The sequence below is a fragment of the Lonchura striata genome, chromosome 19 (genome assembly GCF_046129695.1).
Source record: "Lonchura striata isolate bLonStr1 chromosome 19, bLonStr1.mat, whole genome shotgun sequence".
NCBI lineage: Eukaryota > Metazoa > Chordata > Aves > Passeriformes > Estrildidae > Lonchura > Lonchura striata.
Window position 1 is genome coordinate 11,792,309 of NC_134621.1, and position 20,058 is coordinate 11,812,366.

At 56.7% G+C, this 20,058-nt stretch overlaps 1 protein-coding gene across 1 annotated transcript in view; it reads left to right on the forward strand.

Moving 5' to 3' along the window:
• DNAH17 (dynein axonemal heavy chain 17) overlaps nucleotides 1-20,058 on the forward strand; it is a 32,735-nt gene that overhangs the window by 3,025 nt on the left and 9,652 nt on the right. The window contains exons 9-61 of the mRNA XM_021534087.3: nucleotides 137-304; nucleotides 567-683; nucleotides 800-1,068; nucleotides 1,183-1,378; nucleotides 1,497-1,643; nucleotides 1,875-1,983; nucleotides 2,124-2,227; nucleotides 2,330-2,470; nucleotides 2,596-2,739; nucleotides 2,912-3,094; nucleotides 3,192-3,446; nucleotides 3,551-3,720; nucleotides 3,960-4,182; nucleotides 4,262-4,378; nucleotides 4,497-4,583; nucleotides 4,813-4,965; nucleotides 5,309-5,557; nucleotides 5,793-5,915; nucleotides 6,142-6,489; nucleotides 6,569-6,660; nucleotides 6,790-6,916; nucleotides 7,136-7,288; nucleotides 7,677-7,802; nucleotides 7,923-8,030; nucleotides 8,150-8,281; nucleotides 8,566-8,726; nucleotides 8,813-8,969; nucleotides 9,238-9,342; nucleotides 9,768-9,925; nucleotides 10,419-10,557; nucleotides 11,077-11,304; nucleotides 11,457-11,594; nucleotides 12,115-12,247; nucleotides 12,432-12,559; nucleotides 12,651-12,799; nucleotides 13,245-13,527; nucleotides 13,617-13,790; nucleotides 14,371-14,578; nucleotides 14,673-14,838; nucleotides 14,922-15,024; nucleotides 15,146-15,293; nucleotides 15,409-15,500; nucleotides 15,680-15,841; nucleotides 15,933-16,097; nucleotides 16,243-16,434; nucleotides 16,831-17,097; nucleotides 17,575-17,736; nucleotides 18,221-18,454; nucleotides 18,647-18,811; nucleotides 18,905-19,000; nucleotides 19,093-19,310; nucleotides 19,532-19,739; nucleotides 19,921-20,036. Coding sequence (XP_021389762.2) covers nucleotides 137-304; nucleotides 567-683; nucleotides 800-1,068; nucleotides 1,183-1,378; nucleotides 1,497-1,643; nucleotides 1,875-1,983; nucleotides 2,124-2,227; nucleotides 2,330-2,470; nucleotides 2,596-2,739; nucleotides 2,912-3,094; nucleotides 3,192-3,446; nucleotides 3,551-3,720; nucleotides 3,960-4,182; nucleotides 4,262-4,378; nucleotides 4,497-4,583; nucleotides 4,813-4,965; nucleotides 5,309-5,557; nucleotides 5,793-5,915; nucleotides 6,142-6,489; nucleotides 6,569-6,660; nucleotides 6,790-6,916; nucleotides 7,136-7,288; nucleotides 7,677-7,802; nucleotides 7,923-8,030; nucleotides 8,150-8,281; nucleotides 8,566-8,726; nucleotides 8,813-8,969; nucleotides 9,238-9,342; nucleotides 9,768-9,925; nucleotides 10,419-10,557; nucleotides 11,077-11,304; nucleotides 11,457-11,594; nucleotides 12,115-12,247; nucleotides 12,432-12,559; nucleotides 12,651-12,799; nucleotides 13,245-13,527; nucleotides 13,617-13,790; nucleotides 14,371-14,578; nucleotides 14,673-14,838; nucleotides 14,922-15,024; nucleotides 15,146-15,293; nucleotides 15,409-15,500; nucleotides 15,680-15,841; nucleotides 15,933-16,097; nucleotides 16,243-16,434; nucleotides 16,831-17,097; nucleotides 17,575-17,736; nucleotides 18,221-18,454; nucleotides 18,647-18,811; nucleotides 18,905-19,000; nucleotides 19,093-19,310; nucleotides 19,532-19,739; nucleotides 19,921-20,036 — 8,696 coding nt within the window. The remainder of the gene's footprint in view (nucleotides 1-136; nucleotides 305-566; nucleotides 684-799; nucleotides 1,069-1,182; nucleotides 1,379-1,496; nucleotides 1,644-1,874; nucleotides 1,984-2,123; nucleotides 2,228-2,329; nucleotides 2,471-2,595; nucleotides 2,740-2,911; nucleotides 3,095-3,191; nucleotides 3,447-3,550; nucleotides 3,721-3,959; nucleotides 4,183-4,261; nucleotides 4,379-4,496; nucleotides 4,584-4,812; nucleotides 4,966-5,308; nucleotides 5,558-5,792; nucleotides 5,916-6,141; nucleotides 6,490-6,568; nucleotides 6,661-6,789; nucleotides 6,917-7,135; nucleotides 7,289-7,676; nucleotides 7,803-7,922; nucleotides 8,031-8,149; nucleotides 8,282-8,565; nucleotides 8,727-8,812; nucleotides 8,970-9,237; nucleotides 9,343-9,767; nucleotides 9,926-10,418; nucleotides 10,558-11,076; nucleotides 11,305-11,456; nucleotides 11,595-12,114; nucleotides 12,248-12,431; nucleotides 12,560-12,650; nucleotides 12,800-13,244; nucleotides 13,528-13,616; nucleotides 13,791-14,370; nucleotides 14,579-14,672; nucleotides 14,839-14,921; nucleotides 15,025-15,145; nucleotides 15,294-15,408; nucleotides 15,501-15,679; nucleotides 15,842-15,932; nucleotides 16,098-16,242; nucleotides 16,435-16,830; nucleotides 17,098-17,574; nucleotides 17,737-18,220; nucleotides 18,455-18,646; nucleotides 18,812-18,904; nucleotides 19,001-19,092; nucleotides 19,311-19,531; nucleotides 19,740-19,920; nucleotides 20,037-20,058) is intronic.

Below are 20,058 nucleotides of genomic sequence, written 5' to 3' on the forward strand. Positions count from 1 at the left end.
GATGGGCACACCCTAGCCAGGCCACCCCTGTGGGGCTGCTCCTCAGGAATGCTGAGCTGGCAGGATGCAGGTGCAGCTCCTCCACCTGCAGCCTGGGACAGGGCAAGCCAGGTACAAGCAGGTTTTTGCTTGCCAGGAGCTGTTCCAGGCAGCCATCGACTTCCAGAGGCTGGAGAAGACGGTGCTGGGAGGGGTGCGAGGGAACTTCCTCGGGACCTGGGTGTTGCAGATCTCTGAGGAGATCTGTGAAGCCACCAAGGCTTTTGCTGAATGCAAATATGATCCCTTGGATCCCGATGAAGAGGTGAGCAGGTGCTGGAGTGGAAATGTAATGGATGCTGGAATGGAGGTATTAACATTGGCCAAGTGAAAAGAAAAAAATCTCTTGTGAGAATATGCTGCAGAGGGTCACATGGGACTGATGGGACTGCCCCACAGCAGCACAGGGCTGGCTCTGGAGCAGGGCATGGGGCTCTGGATCCTCCGGGTTCAGATCCTTCCTGAAGGATCTAAGAAGGAGGCACAAGGGACTGTGCCACTTTAAACCGTTTTGCTCTCAATGGCAGCAATGGAACAGAGACTTTGCAGAGTTCCAGAAGAAGGTTGAGGATGCAAACAGGCAGCTGGCTGCGATCTTCTGCCAGGGTTTTGATGACTGTAACCGCCTGCCAGCTGCCGTGAAGGTACCTGTGCCTCAGCTCAGCAGCTTGGCACATGGCTCCCACAGGACCTGGGGGTCTCGCCCGTCCTGGGACTGCTCCAGGGTGCAGGAACCAGTGCCTGCCTCTCTCTCCTGCAGCTGGTGCACATGTTTGCCTCCGTGTTGGAGCGACCCCTGATCAGGGCTGAGGCTTCCTCCTGCTACTTGGCCCTGCTGGGAATGTTTGAGGCAGAACTGGAGAGCGTCAAGGCGCTGTATGACACCCGGTTTGTGTCCCCCCCACCCCCCGGTGGGGCCCCAGCCATCCACAAGAACATGCCACCCGTGGCTGGGCAGCTGAAGTGGGCTCTGGAGCTGCAGCAGCGGCTGGAGGGGCCACGCAAGGACTTGCTGGCCATCAACCACCCGTAGGTGCAGGTCCCCTGTCCCAGGGGGACACAGGGCAGCAGTGGGGCAGGATCCAGCCTGGAGCAGGTCCCCTCCCATGCCCTGCTGCAGCAGCTTTCTTGTGGCTCTGACAGTGCTATGGTGGGTGCTGAGGCTGAGCTGGTGTCCGGGAAGTACGAGGAAATGATGGGGCTGCTGCAACGTTACAGCAAGAGGATCTACGAGGAATGGGCGAGTGGGCCTGGCCAGGACTGCCACTTCAGCCTGGAGCAGCCCCTGCTCCAGAGGGACCCCGAGTCCGGCCTCCTCAGCGTGAACTTCAGCAGAGAGGTCGGTGCTGGCACGGGCAACACCAGCAGCGCCTCACCTGGGCTGAGCCCGCGGTCGTGGGGCTGACCCCTCTGCAGAGGTGCTGCTAACCAGCCCTCCCGGCTGTGGTGTCTCGCAGCTCTCTGCCGTCCTGCGGGAGGTGAAGTACCTGCACATCCAGCAGCAGCAGGACATCCCAAGCAATGCTGAGAGCCTCTTTGCCCAAAATGAGACTTTCCAAAAGATAGGGGACAACTTGGAGCTCATCGTGGGCTGGTACAATGAGGCAGGTTCTGAAGGGGAGACAACCCAGCCGTTTTTTCCAGGCTGAAAGGGACTGGGGGGGTTGGGTACCACAGGCGCATCACTGGCACCTCAGGTCCCTGCCTGTGGCTAAGCCAAGCCGTGGCTGCTACCCCCCACCACTGTGTTGGTGGGGTGGGGACCCTGTTCCCCGGTGCTCACCGAGGACGTGTTGGCCCAGGTGAAGCACTCACCTGTGGATGTGTTGGCTCAGGTGAAGCAGCTGCTGATGCCAGTGGAGCAGCCACTACTGGCAAGGGAGCAGGAGGCCCTGGACGTCCGTCTGGCCAGTGCTGAGAAGTCTCTGTTCTGGAGCCATGAAGGTAGAAACCCCCACCTTGGCCATCTAAGGCTGCGGATTGTCCTTGTGCATTTTGTGGGTTCTTGGTCCCCAGCACCAATTGACCTCCCACTGCCCTGGGGGTGTCTCCACAACGTGCTCGTGTGCCCATTTCCCTCCCAGGTGTCATGGAATACATCCAGGAGATGAGGGAGACCCTGCATGACCTGCAGAGACGGGTCCAGAGAGTGAAGCTGAACCTACAGAACATCACCCAGCTGATGGAGGTAATGTTTGGTGGCACTTCACAAGCATCTTTCTGGGACACATCTAGCCAGGACTGTCCTTTCCTGGCTCAAGAGAGCAGCCCTGTTCTCTCCTCCCTGCAGGTCTGCTCAGCCACTCCCTTGTTTGGAAGAAAGGACAACAAGGAAACTGCGCTCCTGGACCTCGATGGGAAAGAAAATGCCTTAGCTCAGCACCGTGCTGTCATCGAGAGCACAGGCAAGAAGATCCAGGAGATGATGAAGGTGAGAGATGGCCCTGGAGCACTGAATGGCTCACAGGGGCATGAGGAAGGACTTGAAGCAGCGTCAGGAGCCGATGCCTTTGCTGGATGCTCACTGACAAACACTGCCTGGTTTTCTCGTGGCAGGAGAACGCAGATATGTTTAAGGCTGACGTGTCCTCACGGATATGGCAGAACTATGTGGGATACATAGACAAAATCGTGTTGGATGGGCTCTGCAGACTCATTCACAAATCCCTGCAGCTGCTGCTCACCAACATGGACCCTGACGTAGGTGTCGGTGTTCTGGCAGTGGGTGTTCTGGTGCTGGGCTCGGTGTGTCCTGGTGCTCACTGCCAGCTTGGTCAGTGGTCAAACGTGACTCTCCCCATGCTCCCTGCAGCTTGCAGGGCTGTGGGGCTGTGGGACATGGAGCCCCACACCAGGCTCTGACCTATTTCAGGCCCAGGTGTCCCCGCTGTTTGAAGTGCGCATGGAGCTGTCCGAGGGCCGGGTGCAGTACCAGCCCTCCTTGGAGGTGGGGGCCGGCGACAGCTTCTTGGTGCTGGTGGAGGGGCTGCTCGCAGACACAGAGGCGGTGGCAGCCTCCATGCCACGGCTGCTGGAGGGGGCAGTCAGTTACAAGGTGAGTCCATCACAGGCAGCAGCTCCCAGCTCAGCAGGAAGCGGGTGAGGGTGGCCGTTGTCCCCAACCAGTCCCTGATCTCTGCCTGTCCCTTCAGATGGCGCTGGAGGAGCAGCCAGACCTCACGATGATGCAGGAGAAGCTGATGTCGCTGGTGGTCAGTGCCATGGCAGAAGGTGAAGAATTCAGCGCCAGCTTTGAGGAGCACTCCCACCTGTGGAAGGAGACCCCCGAGGAGTTCCTGCAGTCCTTCCTCACCTTGGGCAGTGCCCCTGAAGAGGGTGAGACAGAGCCACTGCCAGAGAAGCCCTTGGCACCTGGGATACCACCCCTCATGCTCTTTCAACAGAAGGTGTGGAATGGGTGTCTCGAGATGTGCCGGGTGCTTGGGTGCCCTAGAGGACTGGGTGCCTGGAGAGGTGCCAGCCACCAACTGTGACCTATTCTTGTTCCCAGATCGACGTGCTCGAGGCACTGCATGAAGAGGTGCTGGAGTTTGAGGAAACCAGGGTGTTTGGGGGGTGGCTGCAGAGTGACTGCCGCCCCTTCAAGAAGGCGTTGCTGTGTGCCATCAAGGGCCATAGCCTGGTGCTCCGGCAGTACCTCGCACACCACGTCACCAGCAGGTAAGGCCTGGTCAGCCATGGTGTAGGGATGAGGTGCTCCCACTGACTGAAGCCCGGCTAAGCTGTGGCACAGGCACCACTGTGTGCCAGGGCAGGGCTGACCCAGGGAGACAGCCCTGGAAGTGCAGGTTCCAGGTGAAAGTTCCAGGCACCTTCAGGGGTGAGTTTCTGGGGGGTCATGGCCTGCAGAGTGAGCCCCAAGCCCCAAGGATACCTGGTGAACACCATTGTCCTCTCAGTCTCCAGGAGCTGCAGAATTTTATCAAAGAGTCCACTGCCGGCTTGAGTCAGCCTCTGGAGGAGGGAGACTACGAAAGACTGGTGGCAGTGATGGGGCACCTGGCAAAGGTCAGAGAGAGGCAGGAGATGACTGACGGCATGTTTGAGCCCTTGAAGGAAACAGTTGCACTGCTCAAGACTTACGGGGACAAGATCCCAGAGGAGATCCACCTGCTGCTCCAGGTGGGCTGCTTAGGGTGTGGAGGGCTGGGCAGGGGCTTACTGGGGCCAGGCTGGTGACCCCACATGGTGTCCACTGCAGAAGCTGCCAGAGAGCTGGGACAACAACAAGAAGCTGTGCCTGCGGGTGGCGGACAATGCAACGCCCCTGCAAGCCACCGAGGCCGCCATCCTCCGCAACAAGTGCCAGGAATTCGAGGTGCCTGCCTGGGGGCTACGGGCGGGGAGGCAGCTCCTCGGCAGCTTTGGGAAGACTTTGCTGCTCTTCCCAAATGCCGGATCCTGGCTGCCCCTATGAGGCCCATGCTCCCACACAGGTCCAGCAGCTCGCTTTCTGGGAGAGTTTCCAGGGAAAAGCCCCTTTCTCGTACACAGAATCAGAACCCTACAAGTCACTGGACAGGGTAAGGAAAGGGAGGATACCGGGGCCACTGCTGTCCCCACTGGCACTTCCTGGCCACCCCTGACACTGGATGCCAGGGAGGGGCAGCCACTCCAGCTCTGGCTCCAGCTCCAGCTCCCAGGTTGACAGGGAGGGTCTGGCCCTGCAGCAGGGACGGAGCCCCTGCTGGAATAGAGACATGTCCCTGGCACACAGTCCCTGGCTGATACCTTTTCCTTTCCTCCATCCAGCAAAATAAGAGCATTGTGGCCCTGGAGAAGGAAATGGAAGCCCTGGCCACCTCAGCTGCACTGTTTGAGGTGTCGGTCCCAGACTACAAACAGCTTAAAACGTGTCGCAAGGAGCTGCGCCTGCTGAAGGACCTCTGGGACATGGTCACCCTGGTATGTGCTGTGCTCTGGGAGCAGGGCACAGTGCCCAACGCTGCATCCAGGCAAGGGCTGGACAGCAGGCTGCTCTTGGCTGGCATGGGCACACAACACAGGCACCTGGTGCCAGCTGGCCATTGCCAGCCAAAGGTTGCAGCTTCTCAGAGAGCTCATTGCCATCAGAGGAAGGATGAGACATGGGGCAGGTTGTTACACTTACAGCAGGTCTGCTCTCATGGCATGTGTATGAGTGGGGCCCTGGTGGGCACACAGGGTTTGTGGGCACTGGGTATGCTGCTCCTCTTCCCAGGCAGGAATGCTTCTGCTAATCACATGTGAAAATGTATCCTGGGTCCAGGTGAACCTGAGCATCGCCACCTGGAAGACAACCAAGTGGGCAGAGCTTAATGTTGAGGATATGGATATTGAGTGCAAGAAATTTGCTAAAGACATCCGGAGTTTGGATAAGGAGGTGAAGAGCTGGGACGCGTTCACGGGGCTGGACAGCAGCATGAAGAACATGATGACATCCCTGCGCGCCGTGAGCGAGCTGCAGAACCCAGCCATCAGGGACCGGCACTGGCAGGAGCTTGTGCAGACAACCAAGGTGCTCCCAAGTCCTCCTGCCCATCCCTGGCCCAGGAGGCTCCAGCCCCTGGCCCAGGAGGCTCCCAAGATCCACACCCTGCAAGGGAAGAGTGCCATTAGTTTAAATCTGGCCACATGCAAATATTTGTGTAGGGTCTCTAAAAGTGGGTGTTAATGAGCTGGTCTGGGTGAGCCGCTGGACTGCCTCTCTGTGGAGGGGAGTCCATGGCCCAACCACACTGTTTCTGCTCCAGGTGCAATTCACCATGTCCGAGGATACCACCCTTGCGGATCTGCTGCAGCTGAACCTACACAAGTTCGAGGAGGAGGTTCGCGGCATTGTGGACAAAGCAACAAAGGAGGCTGGGATGGAGAAGGTAAATGGGGCTCAGCTCCTCCCCTGCTTTGCTGAGACCCCTGTGCCAATGTGACTCTGTGGCTGTCAAGGCCTTGTGTTCTGGTTCCTGGGGCTGGAGTCCACAGGGAGCACACAGAACTTGTGGAGCCCCTGCCTGGAGCTGGTGCTCCTCTGTCCCCCTGCTTCCCCACAGGGGTTGGGCCCAGCACCACAGCATCCAGCTCATCCTCGTGCCCCATCTGCAGGTCTTGAATGCTCTGGACACTACTTGGGCAGCAATGGAGTTTGAGTATGAGCCCCACAGCAGGACCCAGCTCCCACTGCTCAAGATGGATGAGGTGCTCATTGAGACGCTGGAGGACAACCAAATGCAGCTGCAGAACGTGTTGGCCTCCAAGTACCGAGCCTTCTTCCTTCAGAGGGCACAGGACTGGCAGGAGAAGCTATCAACCACTGACACTGTTATCAACACCTGGTTTGAGGTACAGAGGAAGTGGAGTCACCTGGAAACAATCTTCATAGCATCTGAAGACACACGAAGTCAACTGCCAGAGGACTCGAAGAAATTCGACACCATTGATGAGGATTTCCGAGTGAGAAGACCATTCCCCCGCTCCTTTTCCCTGCAGCTCTCTGCCACTTTGGGTTGGCTGAAGTGTTTTTCCTCTTCAGGATCTAATGGCTGATGCAGTACAAACTCCCAACGTGATTGAATGCACCAACAAGCCCGGGCTGCAGACCAAGCTGGAAGCGCTGCAGGAGAGGTAAGGATCAAGTGATCCTGGTGAAGCATTTGGGAGGCCAAAAGAAGGCGTTGATTCCTCCAAAGTGTCAGCAAGACAGGGTAGAACTGAAATATGGGCATTAATGCAGGCTTTTCTGTTTTCTGCCAGGCTGGCGGTCTGTGAGAAGGCCTTGGCTGAATACCTTGAGACCAAAAGACTGGCTTTTCCCCGGTTCTATTTTGTCTCCTCTGCAGACCTACTGGATATTTTATCAAAGGGGACCGAGCCCCTTGAGGTATAGGCTACGTGTGAGCATGGGGCTGAGTCCTGTGCCATTTCTGTGCACTTGTTTGAGCAGTTTTAGAACATTTTTCACTCTTACGGGCAGAACATCATCCCTGATCTGCCTTCCTGGGGTTGCAGTGCCCAGGGAGCACTGAGGGGTAGATCCAATTGCTGATCACCCCTTGACACGTGACAGGGGTCCTGACAGTGGCTGTGCCTCTACTCTCAGGTGTCCCGGCACTTGACGAAGCTGTTCGACAGTTTGGCCAAGCTGAAGTTCCAGGAGGGCTCAGACAAAAAGCCTCAGAAGGTGGCCCACGGCATGTTCAGCCGGGACGGGGAGTACGTGCACTTCAATGCAGACTGTGACCTGTCTGGCCAGGTCAGCTGAGCTTTGTGGAGACTCTGAGGCTGAGGCGGTGGGCAGATTGAGGATGGGGATGAGACTTTTGCTGGTTGTGCTGTAACAGCCTGGCAGGAGTATAAAAATGCAATTACAAGATTTTTGGCCAAAAGTCCCAGAAATGGCACCTGCATTGTAGGTACAGAGCAGCACAGTCATGTGAACCTGCTCAGCTCCTCAAGGGCTGCAGGGTGGTTACCCCTCGTCTGTTTGCCCTCAGACCACCCCTCATCACATCCCGTAGGATGTGCCCTCCAGGACCGGCCCCGGGCTCTCTGTGCGGTGAATTGCGATGAGCAGGGAGAGGTTTGTGCAGCCTGGATGGGCTGGAACCACTCCCTCAGCTCTGCTGGATGTGACCCTCCAGGTGGAGGTTTGGCTGAACCGGCTGCTGGAGCGCATGCGCTCGACCCTGCGAAACCTCATCCCCCAGGCCCTGGCCACCTACGAGGACAAGCCGCGGGAGGAGTGGGTGTTTGACTACCCAGCACAGGTGGGTGCTGAGCTGGCTCTGAGAGGGACAGGAGGAGGAGCCAGGAGCCCTGGGAGGCACAGGTGCCCACCCTGAGCCAGGTTCCTCTTTATGACGTGTTGTCCCCATGGTTTGCTGCAGGTTGCTCTCACGTGCACCCAGATTGCCTGGACCTCAGAGGTTGGTGTTGCTTTTGCGAGTCTGGAGAAAGGCTACGAGAATGCCCTGAAGGATTATAACAAAAAGCAGGTTGGCATTTTCTGCACCTGACCTGGAGCCAGACCAAGCCTCTCTGCCAGGCCAGGGGTCATCGAGAGGTGGGCAAATGAGGGCATCATCTCTATGCCCTAATTTCTGTCCTTCCCCAGATCTCTCGGCTGAATGCCCTGATTTCCCTGCTCCTTGGGAACCTGAGTGCTGGAGACAGAATGAAGATCATGACAATCTGTACTATTGATGTCCATGCAAGGGACGTTGTGGCCAAAATGATCCAAACAAAGGTATTTGGTACCAGAGGGAATTTTTGCTGCAGCATCCCTCAGAACTTTGAAGCACAGATTTCCTGTCATTCCATTACTTTCGGGTGGGCACCTCTGTTGGCGGGTGTGGACTGGGCTGTGAGGAATTATGGTCCTCACGCACCCCAGCACGGCCCTGGGACCCCTTTACCCACTGGGAGTGCTGGGAGGTGGCGAACGGTCCCGAGGCAGGGTGTGTCATGTCCCAGCAGGCCAGGGTGGGCAGTGCCAGTGCCCACCTGCCTCCACAGCCAGCTGCTCCACAGGTGGAGACCTCCCAGGCATTTGCCTGGCAGTCCCAGCTGCGGCACCGCTGGGATGATGGGGAGAAGCACTGCTTCGCCAACATCTGCGACGCTCAGCTCCTGTATGCTTACGAGTACCTGGGGAACACCCCCCGGCTGGTCATCACCCCCCTGACCGACAGGTGCGGGCTCCGTTCCCCACCCCGCCACTGCCCCGGCACTGCGGCCGTGCCACGGCCCTGCTCAGCCCGGGCGCCTCCCTCCACAGGTGCTACATCACCCTGACACAGTCCCTCCACCTCTACATGGGGGGGGCCCCCGCTGGCCCTGCAGGCACTGGGAAGACGGAGACCACCAAGGACCTGGGCCGGGCCGTGGGCATTATGGTCTATGTGTTCAACTGCTCCGAGCAGATGGACTACAAGGTAGGGCACGGGGCAACAGGATGGTGGCACCGAGGCGAGAACCATGGGGTGTCCAAGACAAGAGGATCCTGTGTTTGAGTCTGTGGGAGCCCAGGGGCACCTTGGCAGGGGGGGTTTTATGACTGTGGGGAATTTCCCTAGGGAAGAGCACAGTCTGTAAGGCACGAGCAACTCTCAGCACTTGAGTTTTGTCACCAAATCCCCCACTGCAGCTGCCATGAGGGATCGCAGTGCCTGAGCCCCATCCTTTTGCTCTGTTTCTCTTCAGTCCTGTGGGAACATCTACAAAGGACTTGCCCAGACAGGTGCCTGGGGCTGCTTTGACGAGTTCAATCGCATTTTGGTGGAGGTCCTGTCTGTCATTGCGGTGCAGGTGAGTGCTGTCCCCACAACACAGTGGCACTGTGTGCCAAAGAGACTTCCCATTTCATGGCCTGCATGCTTCCCCAGTTAAACCTGTCTCGCAGGACAGTTTGCCGCTGTTCTCTCCACTATGTCCTATTTGGACACAGGGTGGGGGGTGGAAGCACAGCAGTGAAGGGCATTTGGGCACAGTTAAATCGCACAGTCCAGCTGTGTCCATCCTGGCTCTGTCATCCCTTGCTCTGCCATCACCTGGGACAGGGAGTTGGGGTGATTAGGAAGGAGCTGGTTTAAGGCCAGCTCTCCTGCTGCTGTGGCTTCAGCAAGATCTCAATATTTTCCCTGGCACAGTCAAACCCTCAGGCTCACCTTGGGGAGCAGTCAGGGCCAGGCAGAGCATTGGGCAGGGAGCCAACACCTCTGCTCACCTGGCAGGTAAAATGTATTCAGGATGCAATCCGTGCCAAGAAGAAAAGATTCAATTTCCTTGGGGAGACCATCTCCCTGGTCCCATCGGTTGGGATCTTCATCACCATGAACCCTGGTTATGCCGGGCGCACAGAGCTGCCTGAGAATCTAAAAGCTCTGTTCAGGTGGGTCGGTGTCACTGTAGCGCTTCCCTCCGTGTTGGCACTCCTGTGCCGCATCCCTAACACCCTAAGCCAAGGGTTGTGGCCCTGGTGTGAGGGAGCCCTTGGCACCATGGGACAGCCCTGTCACTCCCCAGAGGTGGCCAGGCGGGGTGAGCTGGGCTGCTCAGCAAGGGGAGAGTGTGCTTAGGTGGGTTGCCACCCTCAACTAAAATCCCATAGAGAGCTGACAAAAGGTGGTGAAGCACTGGAAGGGGAGGGACAGCAATGCTGTGGGACACTGTCCTTGGTGAAATTGAACCTGTGTCTGCAGAAGGGCTGGTGTGCCCCAGTCTGGTGGGACATGAGCCCTGCTTGGAGAAGGAGTCTGGGCAGGAGACCCCAGCAGGTCTAACTGCAGCAGCTGACTGTTTGTTACACTGCAAACTTGGGGACAAACCCTGGGAGCTGTGGGAGGGTAAGGACAGCCCTGACAAGTGCAGCTGCTTCTCTCTAGACCCTGCGCTATGGTGGTCCCCGATTTTGAACTGATCTGCGAAATCATGCTTGTGGCAGAGGGATTTCTCGATGCCAGGCTCCTGGCAAGAAAGTTCATCACTCTCTACACGCTCTGCAAAGAGCTGCTGTCGAAACAGGTAATTAAGAATATTAAGAATCTACCACAGTGCTGGCTGGGAGAGGAAAGAGTTCACTTGATCATCAAACCTGACACATGGTTCGTGGGATTGCTGGCGGTGACACACGGAGTGACAGTTCTGCGCAGCTCAGGTCTATGTATGGACAAGATCCACTTCTGCATCATATGGCACCTTTCAGCCTTAAGGAAGGAATTAAGAAGCCCAAAAGTAGAATAGCATGGAATTAGAATTTGAATTAGGCCAGTTAAGGTGAGAGCATTCAGATATTGTTCATCTCAAGAGAGGTGATTTACACTATAAACATGCCTCCAAGCAGGAAGTCAGATTCCCAGTTCCAAACCACCCCCATGACTGACGGAGGCTTCTCCTGTAGATAAGCTCAGTTTAGGTTCAGCCCAGTGGGGGCCATGTGGATGACCTGGCTGGGACGGATGGACAGGGTGTTCCTCTGCAGTGCTGTTTGAAGCAGTTATCCCTCACCAAAGTGCAATGGTGATTCTCTGCTTCCTGCCATAGGATCACTACGACTGGGGGCTCCGGGCCATCAAGTCCGTGCTGGTGGTGGCAGGCTCCTTAAAGAGGGGGGACCCCGGCTCTGCAGAGGACCAGGTGCTGATGAGAGCTTTACGAGACTTCAATATCCCCAAGATCGTGACAGATGACTTGCCTGTGTTCTTGGGCCTGATTGGAGACTTGTTTCCAGCACTGGACGTTCCCAGGAAGAGGGACCTCAACTTTGAGAAGGTGCAAGCCCAAGCACGGCACCATCGCCAGAGATGTCCCAGTCCTGGCAGGATCCAGAGGCTGATGGTCTATTCAGTGCTTCTGGGTGCGGCCGGCTCATCTCCAGGGCCTTTCCAAGGCTGCTGGTGGTTAGTGTCTGCTCTCCCTCCCAGGTCATCCGTGAGTCCGTGCTGGAGCTGAAGCTGCAGGCAGAGGAGAATTTTGTGCTGAAGGTGGTACAGCTGGAGGAGCTGCTCCAAGTGCGACACTCCGTCTTCGTCGTCGGCAACGCCGGCTGTGGCAAGTCCCAGGTAGGGGCCAAACCATCCTGAGGACATGGGGCCCTCCTGACCTCGGCCAAGCATATCCCATGGCCTCCCATGGCTTCTTGGTGAGGGCCGTGCAGACCCCAGCCATGCCAGAGCAGTGTTTGGGCAGAGGTCAGCAGTGCAGCCATGGCCATGCCAGGCCCTCAGGCACTGTATGTGCCAGAGAGAGCCCCTGCAGCTGGGCAGGTTTGGGATGCACAGCTCAGGGGCTGCCCGAGACACCCACAGACAGAGCAGAGACAAAGACAGAGAGCAGACAGGGGCACGCTCTCAGGATTGCTCCTGGGTGCCAGCAGGATGACAGGACAGGGCTGGCTGGCAGGGCCTGGCTCACACAACGCCCTGTCCAGGAGCTGGCTCTGCAGAGAGAGCTCAGGGGCTTTCCCAGAAGCAGTCCAGGTGAGAGCAGGGTTCCATGACCCCACTGCAGGCAGAGGCTGCTGAAGGCTGTGGTTGCCCCGGTGGGATCAGCACCTGTGGCTGCACCATCCTCTCCCCACAGGTGCTGAAGTCACTCAACAAGACATACCAAAGGCTGAAGAGGAGGCCAGTCACAATGGACCTCGACCCCAAGGCTGTGACCTGTGATGAGCTGTTCGGGATCATTCATCCAGCCACACGGGAATGGAAGGATGGTGAGACACCAATGCTGTGAGCTCAGTTTATGGGATGTGAGATGGAATGGGAAAACTTTTCCTTGGGGCTCTTTCCTGGAGTGGGAGGGAGAAAGAATGTGTTTCATGGGAGTACCAATCCCACGTGTCCTTCAGCAAATGGCTGTGTGTGGAGAGGAACAATCCGAGTGTCTCTGTGGGGCAGGTCTGTTCTCCACAGCAATGCGTGACCTGGCCAACATCACACATGATGGGCCCAAATGGATCATCCTCGATGGAGACATTGATCCAATGTGGATTGAGTCCTTGAACACAGTCATGGATGACAATAAGGTTGGTGCCATCACACCCCAGGGGCTTTGCTCGTTTGTTATCTCAGGGGGACCAACTCCAAACATCCCCCACAATGAGCCACTTCTCCCAGGTTCTCACCTTAGCCAGCAACGAGCGCATCCCCCTCACTCCCACCATGAGGCTCATCTTCGAGATCAGTCACCTGCGGACGGCCACACCAGCCACTGTGTCCCGGGCTGGAATCCTCTACATCAACCCCACAGACCTGGGCTGGAGCCCGTGAGCTGGGCAGGGAGAAGGATGGGATGGGATGGGATGGGATGGGATGGGATGGGATGGGATGGGATGGGATGGGATGGGATGGGATGGGATGGGATGGGATGGGATGGGATGGGATGGGATGGGATGGGATGGGATGGGATGGGATGGCATGGGATGGGATGGGATGGGATGGGATGGCATGGCATGGCATGGCATGGCATGGCATGGCATGGCATGGCATGGCATGGCATGGCATAGGATATGATGGTATGGCATGGCATGGCATGGGATATGATGGGATGGGATGGCATGGGATATGATGGGATGGGATGGCATGGCATGGCATGGCATGGCATGGCATGGCATGGCATGGCATGCAATGCAATGCAATGCAATGCTATGCTATGCAATGCGATGCGATGCGATGGGATAACTGCTGCAGCCCTGTTTGTCTCTCCTACAGCATTGTGGCCAGCTGGATTGAGACAAGGACAGTGAAGTCTGAGAAGGCCGCTCTGATGATCCTCTTTGACAAGTACTTACCACCATGCCTGGAGAAGCTCAGGTCTGGGTTCAAGACAATCACCCCTGTTCCTGAGGTCACGGCCATACAGACAGTTCTGTCCCTGCTAGAATGTTTCCTGACACCGAAGAATGTCCCACCAGACTCACCCCGGGAGCAATATGAGCTCTTCTTCGTCTTTGCCTGCATCTGGGCCTTTGGTGGGGCCTTGTTCCAGGACCAGGTACAGCCAAGGGACTGCCTGGCACCTGCCACCCTTCTCTGCATCCCATCATGTGGCTGGGGTCTGAGTGTCTCTGTTTGGTCTTCCAGCTGGTGGATCACCGCCAGCAGTTCAGCAAGTGGTGGCTGTCGGAATTTAAAACCATCAAGTTTCCTAATCAGGGGACAATTTTTGACTATTACATTCATCCAGAAACAAAGACATTCAATCCCTGGGATGAAAGAGTACCAGAGTTCGAGCTCGACCCCGACGTTCCCTTACAGGTATTTCCCACAAGGACTCTGTTTATATGGTTTATTTGACTGTCACTCCACAGTCTTCCCTTTAGCAATGCATAGAGCATCATCAGGACTGGTAGCATGCATCAAACCCAATGGCTTCCAGTAGTTCTCTTTACCACACAGAAGTCTCAGGCAAGGGCTGTGAATTCCATGTTTCCTTTACCTTCAGATTAACCTGCAGCTTCAGAGTCTCACAAAATAGCTGTGACTATTGCCTGAGTGCAAAATGTCCTTTAGCACTCACTTTTTGTCTCCTACAGTGGCATCTTGTCGGGGCTATCTAAGCTGTCAGGGAAAAGGGCGAGGAGCTGTGGCTGCATGGCGGTTTCAGGAGCTGTCCATGTTGTTCTGTGTAATAACTTGGTTTTGGTCAGAAAGTCTTTAGCGTAATAGAGCCCACAAGATGTGTAGCTTTAGAGAGGGACCAGGTTTGCATGCAGAGAGCACCAGGAACTGCCAGGAGCGCTGTTCAGGGCTCTGGCACACTGCCTATTGCCCTGGCAGAGGATCCTACCTCTGCCAGTGCCAGGGCAATGCAGGGACTGACAGAGCCTCTCCCCAGGCTGCTGTGGTGCACACCACAGAGACCATTCGCCTCCGCTACTTCATGGACCTGCTGATGGAGAAGCAGCGGCCGGTGATGCTGGTAGGGAATGCAGGGACAGGAAAGTCAGTCCTGATGTGGGACAAGCTGGAAGCACTCAGCACAGATGAATATCTGGTGCAGTCTGTGCCCCTCAACTTCTACACAACCTCAGCCATGCTGCAGGGTAAGGCCCACAGAGCCAGCAGCTGGCCCTGCACTGGGCTGTGCCGCAGGATCCTGCAGTGCTGACCCTCACCCACCTACTCCTCTCACTGCAGTTGTCCTTGAAAAACCCCTGGAGAAGAAATCAGGGAGAGTTTTTGGCCCACCTGGCACTAGAAGGCTGATCTACTTCATTGATGACATGAACATGCCAGAGGTGGACAAGTATGGCACTGTGGCACCACACACGCTTATTCGGCAGCACCTGGACCACGGGCACTGGTGGGTGCTGGAGGGGCACGGCATGATGGGGGGAACCTGTCCCCATCCCCGGGGAAAGCTTCAAAGTGCTGGTCCCTGCACAGGTACGACAGGAACAAACTGACCCTGAAGGACATCCGCAATTGCCAGTACGTGGCCTGCATGAACCCAACTGCAGGGTCCTTCACCATCGACTCACGGCTGCAGGTGTGCAGGCCTGGGGCAGGGCTCTGCCTGGCACATTCGCTCTCCAGGCACTGAAGTCCAGAGGGTGGAATGAGACAGGAGACCCTGCAATGCCCACATCCATTTCTGCCCCTTTCTGCAGCGCCACTTCTGCGTCCTCGCTGTGTGCTTTCCCAGCCGCGAGGCTCTGCACACCGTGTACGGCACCATCCTGCATCAGCACCTGGCCCGGCACAACATGCCAATGCTTCTCCAGAAGATGCACCCCAATCTGGTAGCAGCAGCCCTGGGTGAGCCTTTGCCACACTGGGGTGGGACAAGCCCCTGGGGAATGCACTGCTGGGGAGCCAGGCTCAGGGGTCACTGGGGACCTGGAGCCTGCTCACTCCTCTGTCCTGCCAACAGCCCTGCACCAGAAGGTTGCCACCAACTTTCTGCCAACAGCCATTAAGTTCCACTACATCTTCAACCTGCGGGACCTCTCCAACATATTCCAGGTAGTGGGAGAGCTGTTTTTTCTAAAATATCCATCCTTGTTCTTCCCTTTCCTGATCCTACATCCTTGCAGCATACCATGTTCCTGGAAAGGGCCTTGGCCTCTCCCTAGAGCAAACCTTTGCAATCAGCTCTGAGCAGCACTAAAATAACACTAAGGGCTGCGGGATTTCTTTGTCAGGGACTGCTCTTCTCCACCCCTGAATGCCTGAAAGCCCCTGTGGACTTGGTGCGTCTCTGGCTTCACGAAGCCGAGAGGGTGTATGGAGACAAGCTTGTCGATGAAGACGATCAGTACAGCTTCAAGAAGGTGATGGCTGACATCTGCAAAGCCTCTTTTCAAGTAAGTTGTGCTGACAAGTAGGGTGCTCCAGCCTAGTGGTGCCCCCAGGTGCCCCAGAGCTGAGCCCCATGGTGGGAATTGCATCTCCTAGGAGATCAATGAAGACCTGATGTTCGCCAAGCCCAACATCTACTGCCACTTTGCCCAGGGCATGGATGAGTCCAAGTACATGCCAGTGGCAAGCTGGGCAGCTCTGAGTGACCTGCTCGGGGAAGCCCTGGACAGCTACAATGAGGTGAATGCAGCGATGAATCTGGTGAGTGCCTGTGGCAGGCAGGTCTGCCCTGAAAAGATGGGACTGCAGCATTGCACTGCTCAGTTGGGTTGGTGCATTATGGGGCATTCACTGTTCTTTCTGCCCTGATCCAGAACACCAAACCTTCCCCTTCTGTTTTCTTCAGGTGCTCTTCGAAGATGCAGTGTCTCACATTTGCAGAATTAGCCGGATCTTGGAGTCTCCTCGGGGCAACGCACTACTGGTGGGGGTGGGAGGCAGTGGAAAACAGAGCCTGGCACGGCTGGCAGCTCACATCAGCAACCTGAGCGTGTTCCAGATCACACTGAGGAAAGGCTACGGCATCCCTGACCTGAAGGTAGGAGCAGCTTTGGACCCTGGTTCTGTGCCACCTGCTTGGGGATGGGTCCTGTACCTGCACTGGGGGGCTCATGAGGCTCTGCTCTCCTTGTGACACTGTGTTTGCACACGAGGATCCACAGGTGACACCCCTGAGTCCTGCCCCAAGGGGCCGCAGTGCTTCCCCAGCCAGGCATGGGCAGGAGCTACTGGTGACACCGGTGGTGGTGGTGTGGGCAGCCCTGGTGCTGGACCTGTGCGTGGGCAGAGCACCTGGCACCAGCTCCTTCCCAAAGGCTCCTTCCCAAAGGTTCCCTTCCAGCTCTCCAGGGCAGCCCAGGCTGCTCCAAACTGACACTTTGGAAAACACCTCATGGGGGTTGAACTGGAGGGTGACAGTTTCTCTCTGTCCCAGCTGGACCTTGCCTCTCAGTACATCAAAGCAGCTGTGAAGAACATCCCTGGCGTGTTCCTGATGACAGACTCCCAGGTGGCTGAAGAATCATTCCTGGTTGTGATCAATGATTTCTTGGCATCTGGGGAGGTACCAGGCCTATTTCAGGATAATGACCTGGAAACCATAATCGGGACCATGAGGTCTCAAGTGAAGTCCCTTGGATTGGAGGATACAAAGGAAAACTGCTGGAAATTATTTATAGAAAAAGTCAGGCGCCAGTTAAAGGTGGGTGTTTGCTCTCCTGGTTGGTTTGTCTGTGCCCCTGATTTGCACCATCCAAAACCTCTTTGCAACAAGCCACAGAACACCAAGGTTTCATCCCAGGATGAGGGATTTAGACAAAAGATGTTTTCAGAGACTCCCCAGGTGCCCCCAGCCCCAAGGTGCTGTATTGACCTCCCTGGGGGCAGAGTGGGTCAGTAGCTTCCACAGCCACACACCATGCTGGGCACTCCCAGGGACACCCACATGAGCACTGTGCTCAGCTGCTGACTTCAGGCACCAAAGGGGACCCAGTTCCAGCCCTGGTGACAGGCACAGGGTGCACAACCAGAGACCACCTCATGCATGCTGGGAGTTAATGGGAAGGCAGCAAATCTCAGGTCTGCAGCAGAATCCTTGCAGTCATGAGGAGCCCCTGCAGACACTGCCCCCACCCTGGCAGCGGGGACACCCCACTCAGCCACTGCTGTTCTGCCCCAGGTTGTCCTCTGCTTCTCCCCCGTGGGCTCAACCCTGCGTGTGCGGGCCAGGAGGTTCCCAGCCGTAGTCAACTGCACGGCCATCGACTGGTTCCATGAGTGGCCAGAGGATGCTCTCATGTCTGTCAGCAGCAGATTCCTGGAGGAAACACCAGACATCGAGGTGAGCTGGGACCCAGCACAGCTGCTGTCCTAGGGCACTGGGGATCCCTGGCTGCACTGGGCAATGAACTGCACCTCTACTGCTCTCTGTGTTTAGTGTGCCCAGGGCTGGGGGTCTGGCATGACCCAGAGGGCTGGGAACAGTGAGCTGGGAATAGGTCTGGGATAAGTTTACATCTGATTCCAGCATCAGAACCTGCAGCCCTGCACTGCCCTGGTGAAGATAAGCCCTCCCTTTCCATTCTGTCCTTAAAACACCTGCACGGGCAGCAGCTCCTCCCCACACAGGGATGTCAGGGACAGAGCTGGGCATGGGAACCAGCACCAGTGCCTTTGCCACCAGCATCTCAGCTCTGCATCGTGGTTACTTTGTTCTGGCCTCTGTGGCCGCACGCAGAGCCAACCTTGCAGGAGGGCTCAGTGCAGCCCCTGCATGCCAGCACAGCCCCTGCTGCAGCAGCTCCCTGTCTGTGCTCTCTGTGCAGCCAGAGGTCAAGGCCTCCATCAGCCAGTTCATGTCCTTCGTCCACACAAGCTCAAAGGAGATGTCCAAGACCTACCTGGCTGTGGAGAGACGCTATAATTACACCACGCCAAAGACGTTCCTGGAGCAGATAAAGCTCTACCAAAACCTGCTGGCGGATAAAAGGAGCACGCTCTCTGCCAGCATCGACAGGCTGGAGAAGGGGTTGATGAAGCTGCAGAGCACAGCCTCACAGGTGCCTGCCCATAGCCTCTCTTTTGCATCATGCCTATTCTGGGTCTGGCACAGGGGGAGAGAGCAGGCACATCCCTGCAGGATTGTCATGGTGTCTGTGAGGTCCCCAAGCCATAACAAGGCACTGCTGCTCCACCAGGCAGGGCTTGGCAGGATCAGCCCTGTTATCTGCTCTGTTTCTTCCCTCATTGAGGTGGATGACCTGAAAGCCATGCTGGCAGTCCAGGAGATAGAGCTGAAGCAGAAGAATGAGGACACAGACAAACTAATCCATGTGGTGGGTGTTGAGACAGAGAAGGTCAGCAAGGAGAAAGCCATTGCTGATGAGGAGGAGCTGAAAGTCGAGGCCATCAACAAGGTGTGAAGTGCTGAGCTGGTGTCTAACGTAGGACAGGGCAGCGTGAGCTCTGTGGTTACAGCACTTACCCCATCCCATGTCCTCCCTCCCTAGATGGTGGCTGAGAAGCAACGAGCCTGTGCAAGCGACCTGGCAGAAGCAGAGGTGGTGCTCTCTGCCGCCCGCGAGGCCCTCGACACGCTCAACAAGGTGGGTGACCTCTCAGTGGGAAGCAGGTGCCCAGCCAGGGCTGGCAGCACTGGGCCAGGGTGATGCTCAGTGGCCCTGTGGTCCCTCTCCAGTACAACCTGACGGAGCTGAAGTCCTTTGGGGCCCCACCACCAGAAGTAGTGAATGTGATGGCAGCTGTGTTGATTCTGACGGCTGAAAATGGCAAGATTCCAAAGGACAAGAGCTGGACAGCGGGAAAAGTGAAGATTGGAAAAGCAGACACTTTCCTTGCAAGCTTAAAAAACTATGACGGGGAAAACATCCCTGAGGCCTGTCTCAAGGCATTTGAGTGAGTCCATGGCTGGTTCCTGCCCCTTCACAGCCCCTGCCACCATCTGCCCTGAGCAGGGAGGCCAGGGGGGACCCAGAGCACAGCAGGGTTTGGGGGCAGGAGTGGGATCCAGGCGCTGGCCCTGCTCTGCCACACTGCCACCCAAGCCCTGGGAGGAGTGGGATGGGCTGCCGGCAGCTGTGGCACCATGCCCAGCACAGCGTGTCCTTCCGTTCCAGGCCGTACCGGAATGACCCTGCATTTAATCCAGAGTTCATTAAGTCCAAGTCAACAGCTGCAGCAGGGCTGTGCTCCTGGTGCCTCAACATGGTCCGCTTCTACGAGGTGCACTGCACGGTGAAGCCCAAGAGACAGGCAGTGGCTGATGCTGATGCTGAGCTGGCAGAAGCGCAGGCGAGGCTGAGTCGCATTAAGAGCAAAATTGTGGTAAGTGTGTGTCCCCACAGCCCCCAGCCATGAGCCCCTCAGTCACCAAATGAGCAAAAGAACTCCGTGAACCCGGAGCCCAGCCAAAGCACTGTGCTGAGATGGAGATGCTGCAGAGCTCTGGGACCATGGAGCCTCCCATTTGAGCAGGGAATAACTCTGTGGCTGTTCTCTTCCAAAGGCCCTGAATGAAAATCTGGCGACTCTCACTGCTCAGTTTGAGAAAGCCACAGCAGAGAAGATCAAATGCCAGCAGGAGGCTGATGAAACCAACAAAGTCATCACCTTGGCAAACAGGTACCATGCAAACACTGGCTCT